The following is a 27,348-nucleotide window of genomic DNA, read 5'->3' on the forward strand; positions in this document are numbered from 1 at the left end:
CATATTCAGTCAGCGTGATTGTGCTCTGTACTGCTGTGGAATACTGGATCAATAATCAGTGATGAAAAAAGTATAAAATCAAATTAAGTCATGACTGTAATCTTTAATTTCTGCAATTTACCACTGATCAAAACCAAATTTAAAACACATGCACATATTAATAAGATAGAGCACCACAAAACATTTGATGTTGATTAGTTAATTGGTTGCAAATTTATTGACAAATAATTATATATTTTTATATGTTGCATGGATAATGCTCCTTACAGCGCGTTTTATATTTTATATTTCTCCGCTATATTTAAGAACAACTCTGAGTTTTGCAAACAGATATGCAAAATATTGGAGATTTTTTCTTTTCAATTTGGCATTATTCATTCAATAGTGTAGTTTCATGCTATTTCAGGAGTAAAAATATGAAGGTAATATCCAACTGATTACAAAATGCAGAACTACTTTTAATTCCTGTACATATTGAAACGTTTCAGAAGAATCTGATAAGAACTCTGTCGCAAGGAGCTTTTTATGCGTGGGAAAGAGATGGAAAAGTTTTAAGGTAGATAAAAGCATCAATTTTTCGGCACCATTGTAACCATGGTGACACTAGGTCAGTAGCGTCATCTTCTCACTGTGCGCTTTCTTCCTGTAACTAACAGCTTGAGAAAATCTCGTATCAGGTGAACCACGTTGTACTCCTCAGTCCAGAAGTAAAATCATTGAACTGGCCAAAAATGCCCCCTTCCCACCCTTCTCAGGGACAAGCTATGCGAAAGGAACAGAGCTTTCTCATTCCAGAGATTTCCACGGCTTCCTACTGTCGTGGAGCATCTGAAAAGGCGAGCCTCCCTATATAAGACAGACCGGACGAGCTCGGGATTGTTCAGTTTAGGCTCAGTTCTGCTACATATTCAGTCAGCGTGACTGTACTGTGTACCTGCTGTGGAATACTGGATCAACGCACTGCAGTATCGATGGAGAGCTGTTAGTGAGCCGACAGCGAAGGCGGATCAGTACAGCTGAACGACGTGGGACTGTAAACGAAGATCGGCGTGAGTGACTTGTAAGACTGTGTTGCGTGCGCGAAGACTGTGAAGTTGCCGTCCCTTAAGTTGTGCAGTGAATTTGTTCGCGAACTGCCCTGGGGTTCGACTGACAGTTACAGAAGTGAGTGTAGTGCAGTTTGTTTAGCTCGTGTCAGAATGAATAACTAGTTTGACTGAACAGTGAAAACTGAGAGAAAGCTTGCCTGTCTAATTGTATAAGAATTAGTATTAGTTTGTAAATCTTAGAGATAAACGCTACCTGTCTTGCATTTATTTACCTGCTACCCGCCTACACCTGACAATGTAATCAAACATTGAAAAAATGCTCAATATTGTTTCTTTTAAAATCACACCACATGTACATTTATAATTCTCAATGTTCTTCATTAGGAAATTCGCACTATTTTGGACCATTCATTACCTATAATGCCTGTATAAGATCTGACAGTCACAAATAAACTTCGTAACATCAAAGAAATACATCCAATGTGGAGAAGTGAGCGCTTGTATTTGATCGCATGTACCTTGCACACGTAAGAACCATAACGCCGGGTAAGCGTACCCGTCTTACCGTTTTATGGATCCGAGCTGAATATAAGGAAATACAAATTTCGTCTGATGTACTGTATAATGTAACACACTTATCAGAGTTCGTGTTTACATCCAGATAAATACAAGCAGCAGAGCAGGTAAGGAAACTAGGATTGTAGAAATGACAAAACCATTTTTAATTTCTAGCATACGTAAAAATATTATGTATAATAATTTATTTAATACAAATTAATTACAGAAATGAATGCTTCGATCATTGTGGCAAACAAAATTAATTCTTAACAGGGTAATAATTTCTTACGGTTTCTATATAGTGAAATGTATGTGACCTTATGTACAGAATGAAATAAGTTGAGCATACAATACTGTAAAAGATAATTCTCTATATTAATTTTTAAGGTAAGAGTTTCTCCTACATAAATCATCTCTGGACATCAGTTCTCTCAATAAAATAAAAAAGTAAATTTCCCTAAGTTTTTATAGTTTATAGTTTAAGGATGAAAGCGTAAAATCTTCTGCGTCAAACCTGTGTTTTTCGAACAACGAGAACTGAATAATTCGGTGAGTCCAAGAAAAAAAAAGAAGGACTTTCCTGTTCAGAATGTTCGAACGCCCTAAAGATGTCATGCAACATAACAGCTGTATGAGCAGTTCCAGGTAGAAGTCTCAGAACAAACCGCTGCCGTCAAGAAGGTTATAATCCAAAAGAAAAACCCACTAAATGGTTTCCTCGTCCTAGATTATTTCTTTGAAGTTATTTTTCTCACTTACTTGGTTAAATATCATCTGAAAGCAGGACGATGTTTGTTGCATGGTTGCTGTACTCTCAACATACTTTCACTTCGTATTTAAACGAAGAAATGCATGTGAGAAAATTGCGGGAGATTATTGATCCAATGCTACGCTTTGAATCTTCAACTTCTCAGCCGACTGACGTGGACAAAGAGGAAAAAGAATATTTTATAATCCAACATGCCTTTCTTCCTTGAGTCTTATAACCTTCGAAAATTACTGTAACTGGAATTCACTTTGGCGCTAGGGGAATTATTCCCAAATCCTTCGTGACATGGCGACAAAAATATCAAGTGTCGAAAAATCTGCAAGATGAGAATAGATAGTCATTTCAATAATAAAATCGATTCATCGAAATCATTTATATGGAGTTCATGCTATTTAATATAGTTAATTATAAACTATATTTTTTAAAAATATTAATACGATTGATCATCTTTCATAGAACATTACTGTGCATTACTCTGTGTCATTTGGCAAGTCTAGAATGTCCTGGATCAGATTAATTAAATGAATAAACTAATAAATAAATATAATAATAATAATCATCATCATCTATAAAATATACAATATTTTAAACAACAAATACGTCTTCAGGTTATAAAATTTACCATCATTCACCACTGATATTCTACTCAATAAATCTTCTGGCAGTTTATTTGTTTCTGGCGACTCTGACAAGAATCATTAATGCAAAGTAAAATGAAGTATTATTTAAGGAAAGACATGTACAGTTCTCATGTCGAACTTAAACAGTGCTAATGATGCTAAGTTGGGAAACTAATGGAAATATTTCACATCCGCTCTTTTTTAATATGCATCCTTTAGCCTTCTTTGTAACATCAGAGTTCTTTTATGAAGAATATTACGACGTTAATATTACTTCTCCAGTTGAAGTGTGTTCCAATCGGACGAGATTTTCTTATCCGAATCATTGACTGTGTAGAACGTGACATTCTGAGGATGGAAGAATTCATCGTCGATATCCCTTGCCTGTCGCAAGGTGTGTCTAAAGGAGAATATTTCCCAGGAGTATGGATTAGTGACCACGTGTCATCGAACTGGGTCTGTCATTCTTTCCACGTAGTTGAGTCAAGCTACTCACTTTAAACTTCCCTATCTCCCTTGGTGAACTCTTGATGTCTTCCAACCTCGGCGGTATTTCGTTTTCAAGTCCTAGGGAGACTCAGATTTTCCCATGTCGTAAGAGGTGACTAAAAGGGGCCACTCCAAACGGCTCTCAGACTAGAACAGCAGGCTGGTGAGTGGGTTTGGCGTTGCTTCTTCTTAATTGTTCCAGCCTCCTCCGTTTTAATATTTCCTTTTTTTGCTAGTGGCTTTACGTCGCACCGACACAGATAGGTCTTATGGCGACGATTAATCTACGTATATATATAAAATAAGAGTTTGGTCTGTACATTACTCAGAACTTGAAAAGAATGGCATTTCTCTATCGGTCCTGTCCATAGTAACAAGGAAATGCACTTTTCACTTTTCCGTAATTTCTATCTATCTGTCTGTTTGTCTGTATGCATGTACACGCATCAGGAGAAAACAGCTGAAGAGAATTTAATGAAAACCGGTATTTGAAGTCGGAGGATGAGCCACTACAATCTAGGCTATAAATCCGTTTACTCAGGCTGAGTGAAATGGTACTTTAGGAGAAGGCCTAAAATTTAATTCTCAAATATTTATATTATTAGTGGTCCTGTCGATAAATACTACATTATAGATATATAGAATTAAATTTCCGATTATTTATGTCATACATTGTTACCGTACCGAATTGTATTGTTGTCAAATCCATATCAACGCCAAGCCACGAGAAAATGGGTTAACATAATTTAATTAAAGTCGGTATATAGAGTCGGGGAATAGGAAACTACAGTCTAAGTTATAAACAATTATATTCACCCTGAATGAAATTTTAAAAACCTATGTTATTGGTCCTATCGAAAAGTACTACATAACAAAAGTTATAGAGAGTACAATTTCCGACCATTTATGTTTTATTCAGTTTAAGCTACCGACTATGATAAGAGTGGTATTTCAGAGTCGGAAGAAAACTAAATGTGAAGGCCTACAATACTGAAAGCTCATAACATTGATCAACAATAACATTACATTGACCATTGTTTGTTGTGATGTTTTGTCTCTTATGCTGCCTCTCAACTCAGATGGGTGGGATTATTGCTGCGAACCGAGTGAAACAGCCTGACTGAATATTGGCCAGAAGTAGCTGGGGAGTTAGAAAACTTTCTTCTCTAGCATGCCATTCCTCTGGTTCATACGTTTTCTGATATTGCCGGTACGTAACAGACTGGTTCATCATAGTATTCCAGCTATTCGATCCCTACTCTGACGCGCTGTTTTGAATGAGCAGTGTAGGCCTACACACTTAAGGCAGATACCCACGTAGTAGTAGTAGTAGTAGTAGTAGTAGTAGTAGTACCTGGTCTAGAAATACAATTTAGGCCTATTCCAAATTATAGCACCATAATTCACTAAATAACTCACAATTCAACCCTGAAAAGAGTCGTTCTTAAGAAAAGCTCCTTCCTCTTCATTTTATTAAGTTCTCCATTCACTTTACTCCAAATTAGCAGTGAAGAGGGGGTTTCTCTTTTGGCTTGGAGGAAAAATTTGCCTCCAAGTCAAATTTTTCCGCCGCCAGTGTAGTGAATTGAGAGTTTCCGGCTCATCGGGTACTCTTAGGAAACATATTAGTAAAAGAGCATAGCTTTTGCCCTGGGACTGTCCACTATTAGACCCCCCTCCCCCGCCGGGAAAGACGAGTGTTCACGGATCACGGCTGTCTGCGGCCTGGTCATTCCAGCTTTGAAACTTTGGACTGTTAGATCGGCAGCGTAGTACTGTTCGTTAAAAGTGAGAAAATGTGTAGTTTTTCACTTGATCGAGTATTTAATATGAAATTCCTACTGACGTCATTGTAATGACCTATGTTAATTTCAGTTGGAAAAACCCCTAAGACAATCTTTCTGAGGACATACAAAGGCAGTGGACAGTGAGTATCTGCCATTATAATGAAAACTCCCCGACCTGATTATGACTGATGGTAGGCAAGCGGGCCTAACATTACAATGAAAATTCCCTAACCCAGTAATTTATTTAACCGGGCGAGTTCGCCGTGCGGTTAGAACCGCTCAGCTTTGAGCTTGCATCCGGGAGATAGTGGGTTCGTACCCCACTGTAGGCATCCCTGAAGATGGTTTTCCATGGTTTCCCATGTTCACACCAGGCAAATGCTGGCCACTAAGGCCACGGCTGCTTCCTTCCCACTCCTAGGCCTTTCCTATCCCATCGTCGCCATAAGACCTTTCTATGTCGGTGCGACGTAAAGCAAATAGCGAAAAAAAGAACCCAGTAATTTATATGAGAAAAGACGTTTGGTGACTTCCACGTCGCGTTTCTAGGGTGACGTTAAGAGCTATGCAATTTAATACAATCTTGTTCACAACGTGTGCACTACCTAACCTAGAATTCTGTGTACAATGTAGAATTCCGTAGCGAAGCCCGGGTACATCAGCTAGTCTTTCCTAAAATAGCTTATTTGTTCATCTGTTGTTTATCTGGACCCAGAATTTCTTTTTTTCTTTTTTTTTTTGCAGTAACAGGTTAGAATGTAAACTAATTTGATTATTAGGACGTGTCGTCTAGGCCACTCTTCCGTAATGTAGTGAGTGTAACATAAATTCTAGGGCTTCTGATGGGGCCGAACCCCTAACTTTTATGCAAACCTCATACCATAACTGTTGTGCATATTTGAGTACACTTGTTACCCGTTTCACTAAGTTTGAATTCTAGCGTATTACTGCATAAGAATCCAGGCTCTATAAACTTATTACCGCCCTAGAGAGTGGTTTATTTTCACGCACTTAACGGCTCTTCGTTTTCTTTTACCGATACCTTCATTTCTCGAAGTGTCGCACCTCGTCCATTTTTCCTCTTGCCAGTGTTAATAGAGGATGGTTGGCCAGTTGTACTTTCTGTTGTAACCACCACCAGTATTTAATTTTCATGCCTGTCGTGGACCTTCATTTTCTTCGTACTTCGAAGGGTTGAACCTCTTCTCCTCTTTCCTTCTGATTTGAGTCAGAGGATGGTTGCTCATGTAAAACAATAATCACCACTGCAACCACCACAGCCAATCGAAAGTAAGTTTCTCGGGTTGACCTTATTGTGCAAAACTCCGAGCAGTACCCACTGAATAGCGGGATGAGCATCACTGTTCTAGGTGAATCAGCCTTCTGATGAAGACGGGAGTACTTTCCTGCCTAATGACCCATCAAGGAGCACACGACAGTCAAAAAACATGTGTATGGTTTGCGATCGGCCCGATAATGATAGCAGTACTGGCATGTATCAGATTTGGATGTACCGGCACTGCTGAATGGGGATGAGACATATCCTTGGTTCGCTGGTTCCATAACACTTGCGGCGCGTTGGTTCGATCTGGAATAGAAATAATAACATTGTTAGGTTACATTAGCAACATTGTAACAATAATAAAATAAATTCTGGGGCCAAAATGTGAAAATGGAATGTGGAAGAAACGGAAAACACAGGAAATTGATCAAATCGCAGATATAATTAGGGAAAAGGTGACTGAAATTCTACGGACGGTTATACAGAACGGATAACAATAGGCTGACAAAGATACTTCTAAACTTAGCAAAATACCTGCAAAGAACACAATGGATTATTAGAAATAAACAAGTTTAATGCTTCTGCCTCTGGAATTCGTCTTTTAGCAACACCCAATACTTATCTAATTGGTGCAACGCAATCCCCTGAATATTGGCTGAGAAGACGTCGAAACTGAAGGTGTTTATTTCACGCTTTTCCATGGTGTCGGCACGTTTAGCCTTCTTCTTGCTCCGTGCTTCGTTTTCCGTCCCGCGTTTGATGTACTTCCTGTGTTGTTCTCCGTCTTGGCTTGAGACCCCACTACTGGAGGAATTCGACTGCGTTTTAAAAACTGGACTCGAAACCATACTCAGTTGCTCCCTGAGTGACAATGCCTGGTCACAGTTCCTCGTTTTTTTCTTGACCTCTCCAATGTTGTCAAATCGGTGTCCTTCCATGCCTCTTTTCTTCCGTGCAAATAAGAAAAAGTCGCACGGAGCCAGGTCAGGCGTGGGGCAGCGGAACCATGCCATTTTTAGCCAAAAAACTGTCTAACAGAGATGCTGTGTGTGCAGGTGCGTTGTCGTGGTGGACGAACCAGTCTCCTGTCTGCCACAAATCGGTTCTTTTTTTGACGAACACTGTTGCGCAATTTTCTTTAACACTGGCGTATGCTGGTATCAAGACGTGGGCTACCACTAGACTTAGGCTACCCCTTTTCGATAGTTGGTTTAGGGAACATCAAGCCTTAAGCATTTCGAGCTGCAGCCAACAGCCAACGGAGTTGCCCTCTGTGTTGTCAAGGCTGCTTCACAAGCTACTGCCCTGGCATCTGCCCCCGTCAATACTCAGCACCTGATTAATCGAGTTGGTAGCCTAAGGTTTAGCAAATTGAAGTCCAGCTTTGAGGCTAAATGGATAGAATGCTTGTCTTTGGTCCGACGGCCCCGGTTCAATTTTTAGAATCAACCCCCTCATAGTGTTAATTCCCCTGACTTGGGAACTGGGTGTTTATGACGTCTTCGCCATTCATTTTATCCTTATTAGGTCACCACCAAGCCTATGTAGATGCCATGCACCATTATTATTATTATTATTATTATTATTATTATTATTATTATTATTATTATTATTATTATTATTATTATTAACATCATCATCATAATCGTTAAATAACAATGTTGAATTGTACAGTGGTCGTATCCATCGTTCAATGGTTAATTATCTTCCTCGGAAGATCAGTGGTGGTGTCCGACCCATGATCACGGGTTCGATTCCAACCAACAAAAGAGAACAGTAAACCTGAAAGATTGCGTTTCATTTTAGCAGATCTACCAGTAAAAAGAAAACTATATTACTTCTATAACAGCAGCCCTGCAGTGTCTTCCTACAAGGATGTAGAAGTAAACGGGAGTTAAATACCAGCACTCCGTTATCTATATATTGAAGGCACAAGGATGAGGTGCGGAAGTATACACGATGAGTAACGCATGGTGATAGGAGTGGCGATCTGACGGACCGAAGCCTAGCACAGCTATCATCCGCCGGTCCCCGCACCTGTAGGCAGACAGCAGCAAGCCGCGTGAGGCGAGTCGATGGGAAGGGGCGAGAGTCTGGGCTGCAATATCAGTCTCCGAAGCCTTGTTCTCAGAAATACGTGCGACGTGTTTTCTCATTGCTTTCAAGTTTTGCAAATGGAACAATGAGTCAGATGCTTACAATATAATGTTCTTTAGATTTCCATCGCTAGCATTTGAGGTTTGGGCTTCACTGATAGCCTTGGTAGCAATCAGTATACGCCACTGTTCTTTAAACTTCCCAGTAAAAGGTTTGCACATTGTTCACTTAAACTTGGCATCATAAAAAACGAAAGAAGAACAGAACAATCACTGCAGATGAACAGAACAAGCCAGGTCGACAACAAAGGCGGCACTGAACTGGCAATGAGTTGCGCTGTACACGCTTAGCGGTGGTGGTGGTGATTATTGTTTTAAGAGGAAGTACAACTAGGCAACCATCCTCTATATAACACTAATCAGAGAGAAAAATGGAAGGGATCCGACACTTCGAAAAATGAAGATATCGGCCAAAGGAAGACGAGGGCCACTAAGGCGTGAAAATGAAAGACTCCCTAGCCCTCGCAAACCTAATAGCGTCGGGGTCGGAAAAGAACAAGAGTTGACCAAGAGAGGTCGGATAGGAAAGATGAAAGTGAGGAGCCTGGCATAAGTAAGTGGAAGCAATGCCAGGACTCAGCTAAGGGAACCGTGGTCGCCAACCCACGCTCCGAAGTTCAGAGCCCCTGGGCCCCTTTTAGTCGCCTCTTACGAAAGGCAGGGGATACCGTGGGTGTTATTCTACCGCCCCCACCCACAGGGGGAAACACGCTTAGCGGCAGAAATGCGTACTACACAAGCGTCGCTCACGGCAATGTTATTCCGGTTATCTTGCCCCCTCGTATTTACTGATGACTCAAATAATAATAATAATAATAATAATAATAATAATAATAATAATAATAATAATAATAATAATAATAATAATAATAATAATAATTAATAATAATAATTAATAATCGCGTACGGCAAGATAGATTTTTTGACGAACTAGTGTTGAGCATCGTGGACGATGGAAAACACATTTTGAAGAATTACCAGCTGGACGACTTGGAGATCTCCAAATAGGCCGCGTTCGGGTGTTAACTATGTGCAAGACCAATTTGCACAATTGGAGATATTCTGTTTTGTGTGACTGATGAAGTGCAGACTACGACCTATCTGCTAGATTGTCATCTTTGTCCTACCACTTGTACTGAGAAGGAGCTGCTTGAAGCGACAAGGATTGCACTCCATGTTAGTAATTTCTGGTGAACCACAGTATGTATCTTTGATGCACAATTTATTTTTATTTGTTTTCTATAGATATTTTTATACATCTTTATATGTAACTCTGATTCTGACACAATGTAAATAAATAAATAAATAAGTAAATAAATAAATAAATAAATAAATAAATAAATAAATAAATAAATAAATAAATAAATAAATCGCGTATGGCTTTCGGAGAGGATTGGTGCAGGTCTTTCTCTAGTAGGCGGTCTACAGGTAACTCTACCTAAGATTATTGCTTAAGGTTGAAGTTATAACAATCGCCCAGTCCCGAGCCATACGACCATTTTTTTTTTGCTAGGGGCTTTACGTCGCGCCGACACAGATAGGTCTTATGGCGACGATGGGATAGGAAAGGCCTAGGAGTTGGAAGGAAGCGGCCGTGGCCTTAATTAAGGTACAGCCCCAGCATTTGCCTGGTGTGAAAATGGGAAACCACGGAAAACCATTTTCAAGGCTGCCGATAGTGGGATTCGAACCTACTATCTCCCGGATGCAAGCTCACAGCCGCGCGCCTCTACGCGCACGGCCAACTCGCCCGGTAGCCATACGACCAATTAAGGTTAAAATCCAAGTCAAAATCGGGAATCGAACAGAGGACCCTCTGGAAAAAAGGAGAGAACTCTAACCATTTAGCCATAGAGACAGACAATACTATTAGTGAAATGGTACTAGAGAAAATGGGTTGGCAACTCTGAATCAGTTAGTGGTATTCTACTTACAGATAGCCAATTTCTATCTTCAAGAAAAGCATACTGTATCAAATACTTGTATAACTTTGATGATCATGTTGAACAGTAGGCAGATTTGTATGGAAATAAAGCAGTGTTCTTTATCTTATTCTATCTTTACCTGTTCACCGAAAAAACCTAGGCAAATTTGCATTTTGTCTTATGCACTTATATTCGATGGCATGGACTCACCTGTTTTGTATCGCTGGAGGTCCCAGTGGCTGTTATTATTCTTCATGGAGGGAAGCTCCAATACATCCTTAGCTTTCTTCCGAAAACAGCAGCATTGACAGATGATCTTCTGGAAATAGACACGAAACCTGCAACAAAAAGAGTATTTCATTAAATAAATTTCTCATGATAATGAACATTTATTTATTTTATTTAATTCGTATATCCTGTAGGAATAATAATAATAATAATAATAATAATAATAGAATAAAATTGTAGAATTAATACATTTTGAAATTGACTAGTACATTTTCTTTGTTGTATATTTAGTTGTTTATTTGTCTGCATGTTTACTCCTACAGTGTATCAGTACGAAATAATTCAATAATATAAAACATATAAATATGATTATATTTTTATTTTACAGGCTGAACCGAAATTCGCGCACTCGGGCACTCGGCTATTCTCGCGCCACATGCCGATGTGGCTGTATTGAGAATTAAACGGCATTCGGAATGTCACTATTCATCTCAGCGATCCCGAAAACTATGGATTCGACTGTATTTTCAATTATTTTTGCGTCACCCCCTCTCTAACCCTTGGGGTGCTAGAGGTGTCTTACCTGAACATTTATTTTTTCAGACAACAAGTAACATGTGTACGGTATGTGTTTATTGAAATCAGTCCTGTGTTTTAGGAGATGTAGAATAAACCCACATAGAAACAAATGCACAGTGACTTTTATTTATGTCAGAATGTAAAACAATTTGCGAAGAAGTGACTGCGTGATTTTGGTCACCTTGCATTCGGAAGATTTTGGTTTCGAACCCCATTGCCGGCAGCCCTGAAGATGGTTTTCCGGGGTTTCCCCACTTTCACTGGGGCTGTACCTTAATTAAGGTCATAGTCCTTTCCTTCCCTTTCCTATCACTTTGTCGCGATAAGACGTATCTCTGTCCACGAACCTACTATGCTGGCGCAGGAGGGGGAGAGGTGATACTCTCACGTGGTGCGCCCCAGGTGGCGGATAGGGGGGATCAGCCGGATTGCCGGCGGACTTGAGCGAAATAAAATACCTCTCGCGGACCAAACACACAACCCCCTGTGGGTAGGGGGACGCAGACTAAGAAAATACCCACGGTATCCTCTACCTGTCGTAAGAGGCGACTAAAAGGGGCGACAAAGGGATGATCGAATTAGAATCAATCAATCAATCAATCAATCAATCAATCAATCAATCAATCAATCAATCCTGATCTGTATTTAAGGCAGTCGCCCAGGTGACAGATTCCCTATCTCTTGTTTTCCTAGCCTTTTCTTAAATGATCGCAAAGAAATTGGAAATTTATTGAACATATCTCTTAGTAGGTTATTCCAATCCCTAACTCCCCTTCCTATAAACGAATATTTGCCCCAATTTGACCTCGTGAATTCCAACTTTATGTTCATATTGTGATTTTTCCTACTTTTAAAGACACCAGTCAAACATATTCATCTACTGATGTCATTCCACGCCATCTCTCCACTGACAGCTCGGAACATACCACTTAGACGAGCAGCTCATCTCCTTTCTCCCAAGTCTTCCCAGCCCAAATTCTGCAACATTTTTGTAACGCTACTCTTTTTTTGGAAATCACCCAGAACAAATCGAGCTGCTTTTCTTTGGATTTTTTCCAGTTCTTGAATCAAGTAATCCTGGTGAGGGTCCCATACACTGGAACTATACTTTAGCTGGGGTCTTACCTGATACTTATATGCCCTCTACAACCCCCCTAAAATACCCACATAACTATGTGCAGAGATCTGTACCCTTTGTTAACAATCACATTTATGTGATCACCCCAATGAATATCTTTCCTTATAGGCCCTATTAACACCTAGGTACTTACAATGACCCCCAAAAGGAACTTTCACCCCATCAACGCAGTAATTAAAACTGAGAGGACATTTCCCATTTGTGAAACTCACAACCTGACTTTTAACCCCGTTTATCATCATACCATTGCCTGCTGTCCATCTCACAACATTATCGAGGTCATTTTGCAGTTGCTCTCAATCTTGTAACATATTTATTACTCTGTAGAGAATATCATCATCTGCAAACAGCCTTATCACTGATTCCACTTCTTTACACATACACTGACTGACAGAGCAAATGCAACACCAAGGAGGAGTGGTTCGAAAGGGATGAAAGTTGGGGAAAAAAACAGAGACGACACGGACGAATAATTGATGTTTATTTCAAACCGATATGCAGGTTACACAATGCGCACGGCATCGACTCAGTAGGATGTAGGACCACCGCGAGCGGTGTGGCGTTATTAAAATAGAAACTCTTATTGAATCATATACCTTCGGCCAGCTACGGGGACTGCTACGCTATCTATCAGATTGAATGTAGTACCAAAGAGTGTGATGTGACTGTTGCTCGCGAGGGCGCGTATCGAGTCTGCCAGGTGTCACGCCTAGCGGCGAACTTGGTAGCGCGACTTTTTGCGCAGGATGTCTTGGAGGCTGGTTGTAGCAATGATGGCTGCGGAGACTGTTACCAGAACGATGTGTAATCCAACTGGTGTTGGATGATAAACAAAAAGGCCACATCGAGTGATGGGAGTTTAAGTATTTTGTTTTGGTGTATAATATGTGTGTTAATTTGTAAATATGTAATTATATAGGTAGTTTATTTATACTTGTGGAGTGATATTGTTAGGTCGAACTACGAGGTGAGTTATCTTGGCATAAGGCTTGCTTGTAAGTATTTTAAAGTATCATTGCTATTAATATTATTTTACTGCGTGTGTGTAATATTTGAATTTGTGGTGGAATATGAACATTGTGGACATCTAAGTTTTAGTGATGCCGTGTTTTGCTCCTAGTGTACGTGATGTACATAACGGTGAGCTATCCTTGTGCTAAGATAACATTTGAAAATTTTTATCGTGTCCTTGTTCTAAATTTGTCATTCTCTTCGCTCGGGCTTTACCTTTCGGTGTTTTTGCTTGTGATTTTCCTTGTAATGCCCGTATGCGTGTGCCGCCTTCCTTTTATACTGTGGTATTTTATCGTTTTCTTACGTGTTGTATTTTTGGCGTATATTCGTGTTTCTGCTTGTCTCCTTGTGCGAATTGTGTTGGTTGTCGCATGTTTTGGCTATCCTGTGCCCGTATTTTGGCCTAACAATGCACTTACATTTCTCTCCATAATTTTCTTTAATCTTTTTTTTCATTATTATTATTATTATTATTAGTCACCTTTGGTAAGTTGAATTATGCTTAATTTTCTTGGTGAATAATTGAGTTGAGTCTGTTTTAGTTATATTCCTTCCCTTTGAGGGCTTTAAATTAAATATCATTCCATTGTTGGTGTAATATCGTATAAATGTTATCAGTTTCAACAATACAAGTAACGTTTAGTAGGTCGAGGGCTGGACACCCCTGGAGAATGGGATGGTTCCTTATCTTATCCTTTTGTGTGGGTATTGTTGTTATTATCACTTCGGGCCTGACAGTTATGTAACATTATTAGTGTGTGATGTGTGTGTGCATTGTGTCTGCCCCGATGACTGTATCGTGTATTATACTCCATAAATTATTCGTTGTATTGATTTTTTTCTTCTGAATCTGTTGGTTCTATATTGTGTTCTGGGTTATGCTAAGTGATCTGTTCGTGCTTTTCTTGATGTTACTGTGACTCATGTTTACGTTTGTTCACCTAGGTTTGGTGATTGAAAATTTATTGTAACTTGGGATATTTCTTTTAATCGGTGCCGCGTGAGCTTGTGATTGTAACATGTTCGTAATCGTGGCTTGATTTGACTGTCACGTTCCGTGGTGATGCCTTCGTATCCGGGTTTGGTGCGGGCCATTTACTTCTACCGGGTGCTGTCTCAGTCCTCGATTTGCTAACCCTTTCTCCTCCTTTCGGGCTTAAATGTTAAAATTTCATTTAATTTTAGAATACGTCAAACATGTGCGTACCATGGTTCCTACGTAGTTTTCCTGATGCATCAGTATATAGGTGTATGAATATGGTTGTTCTTAAAGAAATGAATGATTTTATTTATTAGCAATGAATTTCTTTCTACTTATATAATTCTGTGATTTTCTGTATATTTATTTTACCCTAATGTTGGGTGTTAATTGTAAGCTTAATACCTTTTTCAGTTTATTTAAATTTGACCCAAAGGTTTAAATTGTAGTGTAAAAGATTTATTTATTATATTTTATTTTAAATTTTTGAATTTTTCTGGTGTCTTTTCTTGGTGTGTTTGCTAAGCAATTTCCTGATCCCGTCCTCTCTCATTAAGTGGGTAGGCTCCTGGTCCCTACATGCTTCCTCTTGTCTATTTCCTTGGGTATGTTTTACTGTCTTATATTATTTTTGCTCTGTTGAAAATTTATTTGTAAGCGCTCGTCCCTATGACCATCGTCATTTACTCATACTTATTAGGGGCGTTGCAGCGGCGATGCACGCAGAAACACGTCGAGGTACAGAGTCAATAAGAGTGCGGATGGTGTCCTGAGGGATGGTTCTCCATTCTCTGTCAACCATTTGCCACAGTTGGTCGTCCGTACGAGGCTGGGGCAGAGTTTGCAAACGGCGTCCAATGAGTTCCCACACGTGTTCGATTGGTGAGAGATCCGGAGAGTACGCTGGCCACGGAAGCATCTGTACACCTCGTAGAGCCTGTTGGGGGATGCGAGCAGTGTGTGGGCGGGCATTATCCTGCTGAAACAGAGCATTGGGCAGCCCCTGAAGGTACGGGAGTGCCACCGGCCGCAGCACATGCTGCACGTAGCGGTGGGCATTTAACGTGCCTTGAATACGCACTAGAGGTGACGTGGAATCATACGCAATAGCGCCCCAAAACATGATGCCGCGTTGTCTAGCGGTAGCGCGCTCCACAGTTACTGCCGGATTTGACCTTTCTCCACGCCGACGCCACACTCGTCTGCGGTGACTATCACTGACAGAACAGAAGCGTGACTCATCGGAGAACACGACGTTCCGCCATTCCCTCATCCAAGTCGCTCTAGCCCGGCACCATGCCAGGCGTGCACGTCTATGCTGTAGAGTCAATGGTAGTCTTCTGAGCGGACGCCGGGAGTGCAGGCCTCCTTCAACCAATCGACGGGAAATTGTTCTGGTCGATATTGGAACAGCCAGGGTGTCTTGCACATGCTGAAGAATGGCGGTTGACGTGGCGTGCGGGGCTGCCACCGCTTGGCGACGGATAGCCGATCCTCGCGTGCTGACGTCACTCGGGCTGCGCCTGGACCCCTCGCACGTGCCACATGTCCCTGCGCCAACCATCTTCGCCACAGGCGCTGCACCGTGGACACATCCCTATGGGTATCGGCTGCGATTTGACGAAGCGACCAACCTGCCCTTCTCAGCCCGATCACCATACCCCTCGTAAAGTCGTCTGCTGGAAATGCCCCCGTTGACGGCGGCCTGGCATTCTTAGCTATACACGTGTCCTGTGGCACACGACAACACGTTCTACAATGACTGTTGGCTGAGAAATCACGGTACGAAGTGAGCCATTCGCCAACGCCGTGTCCCATTTATCGTTCGCTACGTGCGCAGCACAGCGGCGCATTTCACATCATGAGCATACCTCAGTGACGTCAGTCTACCCTGCAATTGGCGTAAAGTTCTGACCACTCCTTCTTGGTGTTGCATTTTCTCTGTCAGTCAGTGTACTAACACACTTTGAGGTGTGAACCAAGAAGAATTTTACCTGTTGTTCATCCAGTAGTAGATGACAGGGTTGACCATAGCGTTGGCCATCGCGAGCCAGTAGAAGGCCAGATATACATGTTGGACGTATTTGTAGCTGGCTATGGAGTTGTCGTGGTATGCGTAGATGAAGTAGCCGTGGTAAGGCAGCCAGCAGAATGCGAAGATTGTCACCACGAAGATAAACATCCTCACCACCTGGAATAATAAATAATAATAGTAACAATAGGGAAATGTATGCAACAGTCAGATCACCAGCGGTATGAAAAGAAATGAAGGTTGACTTTTAATAGAATGAATCCGGAGAGATTGGCGGCCAAATTGCTCACTTTTCAGGGAAAATGGAAGTCTCATTTACGCTGGCTGAAGAAGATGCACAAAGACATGCGGAAAAATGATATGAGACTAGAGGACATAATGGAGAAGACAATTTTTAGAAAGAAAGTTGCGACGGTTTGAAGGATGATCCAGAGAAAGAACCTGCTAAACCGCGGAGCATCCCGGTGGAAGCACTGCTGAAAAGGAGCATGAGGTTGAAAAACCTTTGAATACAATGTTTGTTTTTTTACAAGTTACTTTACGTCGCACCGACATAGATAGTTCTTATGACGACGATGGCATAGGAAAGGACTAGGACTGGGAAGGAAGCAGCCGTGGCCTTAATTAAAGTACAGCTCCAGCATTTGCCAGGTCTGAAAATGAGAAACCACGGGAAAAGATCTTCTGGACTGCCGACAGTGGGGTTCAAACCCACTATCTCCCGAATGCAATGTGACCCAAACCGCACGGCCAACTCGCTCGGTGCTTACAATGTAAACAAAAAGGTGTAAGCCTAAGAAAGAGAAGTACGTAACTTGGGTAACCGTAGTCCACAGTTGGCTGTATCGTCCATCTCTGTGGTGTAGTGGTTGGGGGTGATTTACAGCCACCCCCGGAGCTCGGGGTTCAATTCCCGGCTATGCCACGAAATTTGAAAAGCGGTACGAGGGCTGGAACGGGGTCCATTCAACCTTGCGAAGTCAACTGAATAGAGGGGGTTCGATTCCCTCCTCAGCCATCCTCGAAGTAGTTTTCCGTGGTTTCCCACTTCTCCTTCAGGCAAATGCCGGGATGGTATCTAACTTAAATCCATGGCGAATTCCTTCCCTCTTCCTTGTCTATCCCTTCCAATCTTCTCATCCCCAACAACGCCCCTGGTCAGTATAGCTGGTGAGGCAGCCTGGGCGAGGTACTGGTCCTCCTCTCCAGTTGTATCCCCGGACCAAAAATCTTACGCTGGGATCCCTCGCTGAGTCCGGGGAAAAAGACCTACCCTAGAGGGTAAACGGATTAAGAAAGAATGAAAGAAAGTAATAATAGGCTCCGAGGCTCGGGCGGCAGCGGGCCAGCCTCTCACCGCTGGGTTCCGTGGTTCAAATCTCGGTCACTCAATGTGAGATTTGTGCTGGACAAAGCGGAGGCGGGACAGGTTTTCTCCGGGTACTCCTATTTTCCCTGCGATCTTTCATTCCAGCAACACTCTCCAATATCAATTCATTTGATTTGTCATTCATTAATCATTTCCCTAGAGGAGTGCGACAGGCTTCGGCAGCCGGCACAATTCCTATCCTCGCCGCTAGAAGGGGGCTTCATTAATTCCATTCCTGACCCAGTCGAATGACAGGAAACAGGCTGTGTATTTTCATTTTCAATAATAATAATAATAATAATAATAATAATAATAATAATAATAATAATAATTGTTACGGAGTTGTCCGTGGTAGGTAGAGGTGAAAGAAGGTGCTGGGATGAACAGGTCTCAAGCTACGAAATTAAAGTTCATTTAAAATTTAACAAGGTTATATTTTCTTTGCAAAATCAAGAAATAACAAGAATGGCAGGTACAGAGTAGCAAAGGAACTATTCGAGAATGTACAATTACAGAGTTAAAGGATTTGGGCTCCGAGAGCCAGCCAGACACACAATTCTTGAGCAATGAGCCCAACTTTCCTTCTATACAAGGTTCAACAAAGGGGCAGAAAACCCCAATCATGCCTAGGAGCACTTGCTCCCCTTTACACAGTAAAGCCTCCTCGAGGCACGCAAAAACAAATTTTTATTTTGGAAAGAGCAACCCGCTCTCAAAGTTCTAGCCTATCAAAGGCCACACCAAATTCCACCTTCAAGCTGTCCTCCAGGGACATAGACACAGGGGTACAAATACCCAACCTACTGAGGCCTATTAAGTGAAGAAACAGAAATATTACATAGCCTCGACAACACCAACTTGAGGGGAGGCACAACTGCACTCCTAATATATTTTACTAAAACCTACTTGGCACTAGGCCGCTTATGCAAGGGCTAATCCCATACTAAAGAGGTGACTTATATAAGAAAATGATTTACATTACATTAGAAGGGAAGAAACGGTTGTGAAAATAAGTTCACCTCAAAGCAATATGAGTGGGAGCTCGAGAGGGTTAAGCACTCTCTATCCCAATTTGCAGTTTAAAAAGATAGAATAGATACCAAGTGTTTTTACATTTTAGGGGAAAGTTACATGGTAAAACGCTTCGGACCTGCCCCGAGAGTTAAACTGCTGAGATAGCAAGAAAAGAAGTTATTAAACGGCCATTACCTGGTGGTTGAACTGCTGCCCGAAGAAAGAGGCGCTACCCGCCCCCTGCTACATAAATTACAGACTGATAGCTGTTACTGAAGTGGCGCGGAGACCCGAAAATCAGCAGTTTATATACTCTCGCGGAAAGTTCGAGCCGTTTCAAGAATGAGAACACCCTCTCACAAGAATTTTATTGGCTAACCAAGAAAACCCCTACACAAGATGAAGAAGAAACACATTATAGGTGGAAAATTGATTACTGAAAATTATGATTGGCCAGTTTCAAAACTGGCAGAAAGAAAGGGTTAATATTGCCAACTTAAACAATAACTGAAAGAAATTTAACAAAGAACAAACTTATAAATTCAAAATTTCTCCAAGAAAACAGTTCTTTCACTTCGTACTAGGGTGCACCATTGTAGTTCTTCAGTAGTGTCCTCTAGAAGAGAATGTTCACACTTCTTACTACTAAACAAAAATACATCGAAAATGACACTGTTCAGAACACTTCAAAATTTACAAGTAGTGACATCTTCTGAAAAACTTGAGAATTAGCGCTGTAGTTAAAGTTCAGGCTTCCTCCAGTAGGAGAGTTTCAACTGGCGCAAATTTTAAATTAGCGGCGCGGAGGTACAATAATAATAGCTGAAACAATAAGACCAGGAAAGAGTTCGAGGAACGCAAGACAGAGTTGAGCAAGGCAATGAAGTATTACTGGGCAACAGAAAAGGCCAAGGTACCCAAGAAGAAGGCAGCAGCCAATCCCACCATCAAGGTCACCAAGGGAAGCAAACAACAACAACAACAACAACAACAACAACAACAACAACAACAACAACAACAACAACAACAACAACAACAACAACACAGCTAAAGCACAAACACGGTGGTCCTCAGGCAGCCCAAACGAACTCCAAACAATTGGCGGTAGGCTGTGATTATTGTAAAGGCCGTAAGGTTTTGAGGGTCCCTAGACTTATTTGTGTGTGTGTTTGAGTCATCACTCCATAGACTGGTTTGATGCAGCTGTACATGAGCTTTTCTTTTCTATGTAACTGCTGGATCCTACATCTGCTCTAATCTACTTGTGATATTCATACCTTGGTAAACCTCTACCGTTCTTACCACCTACACTTCCCTCAAAAACGAACTGCACAAGTCCTGGGTGTCTTAAGATGTGTCCTATCATTCTATCTCTTCTCGTGAAATTTAGCCAAATCGATCTCCGCTCACCAATTCGATTCAGTATCTCTTCATTCGTGATTCGATCTATCTATCTCACCTTCAGCATTCTTTTGTAACACCACATTTCAAGAGCTTCAATTCTCTTCCTTTCCAAGCTAGTTAACGTCCATCTTTCGCTTCCATACAATGCCACTCTCCAGACGAAAGTCTCCAAAAACATCTTTCTAAATCCTACATCAATGTTCGGCGTGAACAAATTTCTTTTCTGAAGAAAGGCCTTCTTTGCTTGTGCTAGTCTGCATTTTATGTCCTCCTTACTTCTGCCATCTTTAGTTATTTTACTACCCAAGTAACAATATTCATCTACTTCCTTAAATACTTCATTTCCTAATCTAATATTTCCTGCATCACCTGACTTCGTTCGATTGCACTCCAGTAATTTTTGTTTGGGACTTATTTATTTTCACCGAACTTGATAGCTGCAGTCGCTTAAGTGCGGCCAGTATCCAGTATTCGGGAGATAGTAGGTTCGAACCCCACTGTCGGCAGCCCTGAAAATGGTTTTCTGCAGTTTCCCATTTTCACACCAGGCAAATGCTGGGGCTGTACCTTAATTAAGGCCACAGCCACTTCCTTTCCATTCCTAGCCCTTCCCTGTCCCATCGTCGCCATAAGACCTATCTGTGTCGGTGCGACGTAAAGCAACTAGCAAAAAAAAAAAAAATTCATGTTGTACTCCTTACCGAAGACTCTGTCCATACCATTAATTTCTCCAGATCTTCTGCAGTCTCAGGTAAAATAACAATATCATCACCAAATCTCAAGGTCTTGATTTCCTTTCCTTCGATTGTGATTCCCTTCCCAAATTTCTGTTTGATTTCCTTTACTGCCCGTTCCATATAAATAATGAAAAGGAGGGGGGACACACTGCAGCCTTGCCTCACTCCTTTCTGGATTGCTGCCTCATTTTCAAAGCCCACGATTCTTATGACTGCAGACTGATTTTTATACAGATTGTATAATTCTTCGTTCTCGCTACCTAATCCCGATCGCCTTCAGAATCTCAAATAACTTTGTCCAATCAACATTATCGAATGCCTTTTCAAGATCTACGAACGTCATCTATGTGGGCTTGTATTTCTTAATTCGATCATCTAATATCAGATGTGAAGTCAGGATTGCTTCACGTGTTCCTAAATTTCTTGTGAAGCCAAACTGATCTTCTCCCAACTCAGTTTCAACTTGTCTCTCCATTCTTCTGTAAATAATATGTGTTAAAATTTTACAGGCGTGAGATACTGAATTAATGGTGCGGTAGTTTTCACACTTGTCAACATCGTATTCCTTGGAAATATGTATAACAACATTCTGCCGAAAATCAGATGGCACTTCCCCTGTCTCATATATCTTGCACACAAAATGGAATAACCTCACCATGCTGGTTTCTCTTAAGGCAGTCAGTAATTCCGAGGGAATGTCATCAATTTCAGGTGCTTTTTTCCTATTTAGGTCTCTTAAAGCTTTGTAAAATTCTGACCTCAAATTTGGGTCCCCCCCCATTTCATCACCATCAACAGCCTCTCCTTGTTCCAGAACCATATCATCTACGTCTTTACCTAGATACAACTGTTGGATATGTTCCTGCCATCTTCCTGCCTTGTCTTCTTTCCCTAGAAGTGGTTTTCCATCTTCGCTCTTACTATTCATACACATACTTTTCCTTTCTCCAAAGATTTCCTTGATTTCCGGTATGCAGCATCTACCTTTCGCAGTACCATACAACCTTCAACATCCTTGCACTTCTCCTTCAGCCATTCTTCCTTAGCTGTTCTGTACTTTCTATTCACTTCATTCTTTAGTCGCCTGTGTTCCTCTTTGCCCTCTCGATTTTTTGCATTCTTTCACTTTCGTCCTTCGTCAGTCAGGTCTAGTATTTCTTGAGTTATCCATTGATTCTTAGGTGATCTTTCCTTTCTTCCTAACATTTCTTCATCAGTCATAGAGACCTCATTCTTGACAACTGTCCATTCTTTATCTATTGTGTTTCCTTCATCTTTTTCATTTAGTCTTTTTGCAACATGTTCCTTGAAACAGCCCCTCGCACTCTTTTCTTTCAACTTATCTAGATTCCAGCTTCTTGCATTCCTTCCTTTCTTCAATTTCTTCAACTTCAGGTGGCGTGTCATGACCAACAAGTTGTAGTCAGAATGCACGTTTGCTCCTGGGAAAGTTTTGCAATCTAAGACCTGGTTTCTGAATCTCTGCTTAATCATAATGAAATCTATTTGATACCTTTCAGTGTCTCCAGGTATAGTCCACTTGTACACGTATACTAAATTATGATCGGTGCAGAATTCAACCAGCGGACTTCCTCTTTCATTCCTTTGTCCCAATCCAAATTCTCCCACTGTATTTTCTTCTCTTCCTTGGCCTACCACTGCATTCCAGTCTCCCATCTCAATTAGATTCTCGTCACCTCTTGCATATTGTATTAAATCTTCTATCTCTTCGATTTATTCATCATCTGATGAACTAGTAGGCATATAGACCTGTGCTATTTTGGTGGGCATTGGTTTGGTGTCTATACTTGACGACAATAATTCTTTCACTATGCTTGTCGTAGTAGCATACCCTCTGCCCTATTTTCTTATTCATTTTAAACCAATTCGTGCATTTCCCCTGTCTGATTTTATGTTGATAATTCTTTAGTCGCCTGACCAGAAATCCTGTTCTTCCTGCCAACGTACTTCACTTATATCAACTACTTCTAACTTAGTTTATCCATCTCCCTTTTCAGATTGTCTAACCTACCACAACGATTCAAACTTCTAACATTCCACGGTCCGACTCGCAGAATGTCAGTGTCCATCTTCCTGATGATCGCCCCCTTTAGTGTAGCCCCCCGGGGCTATTTTACCTCCTGAATATTTTATCCGGGAGGAAGCCATCATAAGTACAACATTCATACAGAGAGAGCTGGATGTCCTCGGGAGTTAGTTACGGCTGTAGTTTCCCGTTGCTTTCAGCCGTGTAGCAGTATCAACACAGCTAAGCCATGTTGAGTATTATTACAAGCCCATACCAGTCAATCATTTAGAGTGCCGCCCTTGTAATTTCCGAAAGGCTTCTACTCCCCTTTCGATGAACCATTACTTAGTCTGGTCTCTCAACAGGTACCCATCCAGATATGGTTGCACCTGCGGCTTGCTATCTGCTTCATTGGGGCACGCAAGCCTCCCCACCGCGGCAAGGTCACACGGTTCGCAGGGGAGAACTTATTAAATTTTTTTCGCTGTTTCATTTCTTACAGTAACACCTATTTCGCTCTTTTTATTTCCTCTATTCCAACTCCTACTTCTGCATGATTTCACCGAATCCTAATCAAATCTTCCTTTTCCAATTCAATTCAAATTCAATTCAATTCAATTCAATTCAATTCAATTCAATTCAATTCAATTCAATTCAATTCAATTCAATTCAATTCAATTCAATTCAATTCAATTCAATTCAATTCAATTCAATTCAATTCAATTCAATTCAATTCAACTGACCACGATGTATTCACAACGTCAGCTAACCTCCAACTGAGTGCGTGAGGCAACACAGCGACATCTTATAACAGAGTGCGTGTGACGTCACATATTTAGTACAAATGTTGCCTTACTTTGAAACGCTATTTCATGAAAAGTGTTTTTCAGAATTTCTTTTCTTTTTGAAACATTTTATCTGCAAATTGAGACATTTAACGTAATCGTAAGTTACTGTAAATACTTTCGGTGATGTACGTACGCGTTCCACCCAAACACTGAAACCGTCTTAGAATGCTTCTTTCCCTGTACCCGCTTTCGAGGAGCGTAAGTCTACGGTAAAAATAACGTTGAGAAACCCAGTCTTAAAGGGGACAGAGTACATGGAATACAGACGCCAAGGAGAAAGAGACATGGAAGTGAAGCATGGAACCATCAAAAGAACTGATTACTTTTCTTCTTCTTCTTCTTCTTCTTCCTTGTCTTGATCTTCTGTTTATTTTTACTTACATATGTATTGTAAGCATTACTGCATTAAGAAGGTACTGTATTGGCCTACTGCCTGTGTACTTTCAAAACGACAAATAAATCAATAAATAAATAAATAAATAAATAAATAAATAAATAAATAAATAAATAAATAAATAAATAAATAAATAAATAAACTTGAGGTACTAGAAAGGAGAATCATTAGGAAAATTTTAGGCCCCGTGAAAACAACAGAAGTATGGAAATTAAGATCTAATGATGAAATATGCAGGAACATAGAAAACATAACAGAAACCATAAGAAAAAGGAGATTGCAATTTTTCGGACACATTTACAGAATGGATGATTCCAGGTTAACAAAAAGGATTTTCAATTACCTTTGGCACAAAAAGGCAACAACTGGCTCGATTCAAGAAGTAAGGAAAGATTTAGAAAGAAATAATATAAGAGAAGAAGAAACTATGGACAGAGACATTTTTAGAAAGAGGGTAGTAAATATGGCAGGATTCCAAGGAAGATTGAACAAGAAGCCTGGTGCGAAGTGGTCCGAGGACAGAAGAAAACAGCACAGTGAAAGGATGAAAGAATATTGGAAGGAACGGAAGAGAAAACAACACAGTATGAAGAACTGAATTGAAATTGGCACGTGGTCCTTAGCAGGCCTCATCGGAAAGAAGAATAAATAAATAAATAAATAAATAAATAAATAAATAAATAAATAAATAAATAAATAAATAAATAAATAAATGGTAAGGCACTAGGCTTAATAACACATCATTACAGCCGTTTTTAATATAACTATCTCCCGTTTGTTCGTGAAATATGTTTGATGAAGTGTTTGGGAATACATACTTTGGGCTAACCTACATTATTCTTTCTCCCCTCTCCCGTTACTTAATTTATTTTTATTTGTAGTATGATAACTTGCTTATTATTCAATAAGCAGTTTATCTTGTATATCTCTGGCAGTGCACTGATTTACAGCAGCCATAACGTTTTCACGTTAGTGTATTACACGGAGAATGAATTAATTTATTAAGTTCTACGAATTTGAAAGTCTAAGAACACAGGTTCCTATATCACATTTGCGAGATCTGTAGGCCTCCTTTACAAATATACTTATGGGCGTCTATTTTCTCCCTATATAGGAGGATGGTGACGAGCTTTTAGACAGTAGATCTGGTCTAGATGGTAGAAAATACAATTTTATAGTTCGATCTACACTAGGAGTGGCGATGAGTCTTTTCACTTTGACAATTACCAGAGCGTATTGCCATCTTAAATGATTGCTTTGTGGAATTCCCAAACTGAATGTATCCGCTCTAGTTGCCTTCTCCCGGAGGCTCTCAACTCGAGATAAATTTACTCGAGTGAGAAACCACTCGCACCTTCTTCCTTCCTCTATATAATATTCTTTCCTTTGCGCCATTCTCTCTTTACTCGGATTTTTTTCTATTTCTATATCAATCTTCTTTTATCCTTCCTACAATTTTCTTTGCATTCGCCTTACTTATTTTCCTTCTTCATTAATTTTCATTTCATTTCTCCGCTTCTTTATCTCCCTTTCCCTGCAATTCTTTCTTTATTATTCTTTCCTGGATTCTCATTGTGTACTTCCATTTTATTATTTTCTCGTTATCACACATCTTGCCGGGCTGAGTGGCTCAGACGGTTGAGGCGCTGGCTTTCTGACCCCAACTTGACAGGTTCGATCCTGGCTCAGTCCGGTGGTATTTGAAGGTGTTCAAGAAACGAAAGAAAGAAAGAAAGAAAAAAAAGAAAGAAAGAAAGATATGGAAATGAAAGACACGTGGAAATGTAACAAGAATAGAATAATATTGATGGTGTTCAAATTCGTCAGCCTCATGTCGGTAGATTTACTGGCACGTAAAAGAAATCCTGAGGGACTAAATTCCGGCACCGCGGCGTCTCCAAAAACCGTAAAAGTAGTTAGTGGGATGTAAAGCAAATAAGATTTATTATTCACACGTCTTACTTTCTTCTTTCCCATACCCCTTTTTCTTTCTATGTTTCTTTAAAACCTGTCATCATTTTTCCATTTTCTTTCTTTCCATTATTCACTCTCTTTTTCATCCTTCCTTACTTTTCTTCCCTTCTCTCTACACATATTAATTCAATTCTTCTTGAAATTTGCCCTGGCTGAGTGGCTCAGACGGTTGAGGCGCTGGCCTTCTGAACCCAACTTGGCAGGTTCGATCCTGGCTCAGTCTGGTGGTATTTGAAGGTGCTCAAATACGTCAGCCGCATGTCGGTAGATTTACTGGCACGCAAAAGACTTGAGAAAACTTGGGAGAAAGGAGACGAGCTGCTCGACTAAGTGGGATGTTCCGAGCTGTCAGTGGACAGATGGCGTGGGAGGACATCGGTAGACGAATAAGTCTGAGTGGTGTCTTTAAAAGTAGAAAAGATCTCAAATATGAAGATAAAGTTGGAATTCAAGAGGATAAATTGGGGCAAATATGCGTTTATAGGAAGGGGAGTTAGGGACTGGAATAACTTACCAAGGGAGATGTTCAATAAATTTCCAATTTCTTTGCAGTCATTTAAGAAAAGGCTAGGAAAACAACAGATAGGGAATCTGCCACCTGGGCGACTGCCCTAAATGCAGATGAGTAGTGATTGATTGATTGATTGATTGATTGATTGATAGAAGAACACTTGCGGGATTAAATTCCGGCACTTCGGCATCTCCGAAAACCGTAATAGTAGTTAGTGGGACATAAAGCAAATAACATTATTATTATTATTATTATTATTATTATTATTATTATTATTATTATTATTATTATTATTATTATATTCTTGAAATTCAATATTATTCTATTCTTCTTATATTTCCACACTCTTTCATTTCCATCTCTTTCTTTCTTTCTTTCTTTCTTTCTTTCTTTCTTTCTTTCTTTCTTATTTATTTCCTTCCTTCCTTCCTTCCTTCCTTCCTACACGCTGCTTTCATTCTCT

The 27,348-nt window shown here is 40.4% G+C and overlaps 1 protein-coding gene across 1 annotated transcript in view; it reads right to left on the reverse strand.

Annotated features, from left to right (window-relative positions):
- Positions 1-27,348, reverse strand: part of LOC136884797 (tachykinin-like peptides receptor 86C) — a 238,896-nt gene that overhangs the window by 26,473 nt on the left and 185,075 nt on the right. The window contains exons 6-8 of the mRNA XM_068230031.1: positions 16,568-16,764; positions 10,846-10,973; positions 6,787-6,860 (exon numbers count right to left, since the gene is read on the reverse strand). Coding sequence (XP_068086132.1) covers positions 6,787-6,860; positions 10,846-10,973; positions 16,568-16,764 — 399 coding nt within the window. The remainder of the gene's footprint in view (positions 1-6,786; positions 6,861-10,845; positions 10,974-16,567; positions 16,765-27,348) is intronic.

This window comes from Anabrus simplex, chromosome 13 (genome assembly GCF_040414725.1).
Source record: "Anabrus simplex isolate iqAnaSimp1 chromosome 13, ASM4041472v1, whole genome shotgun sequence".
In the NCBI taxonomy this organism is placed as follows: Eukaryota; Metazoa; Arthropoda; class Insecta; order Orthoptera; family Tettigoniidae; genus Anabrus; species Anabrus simplex.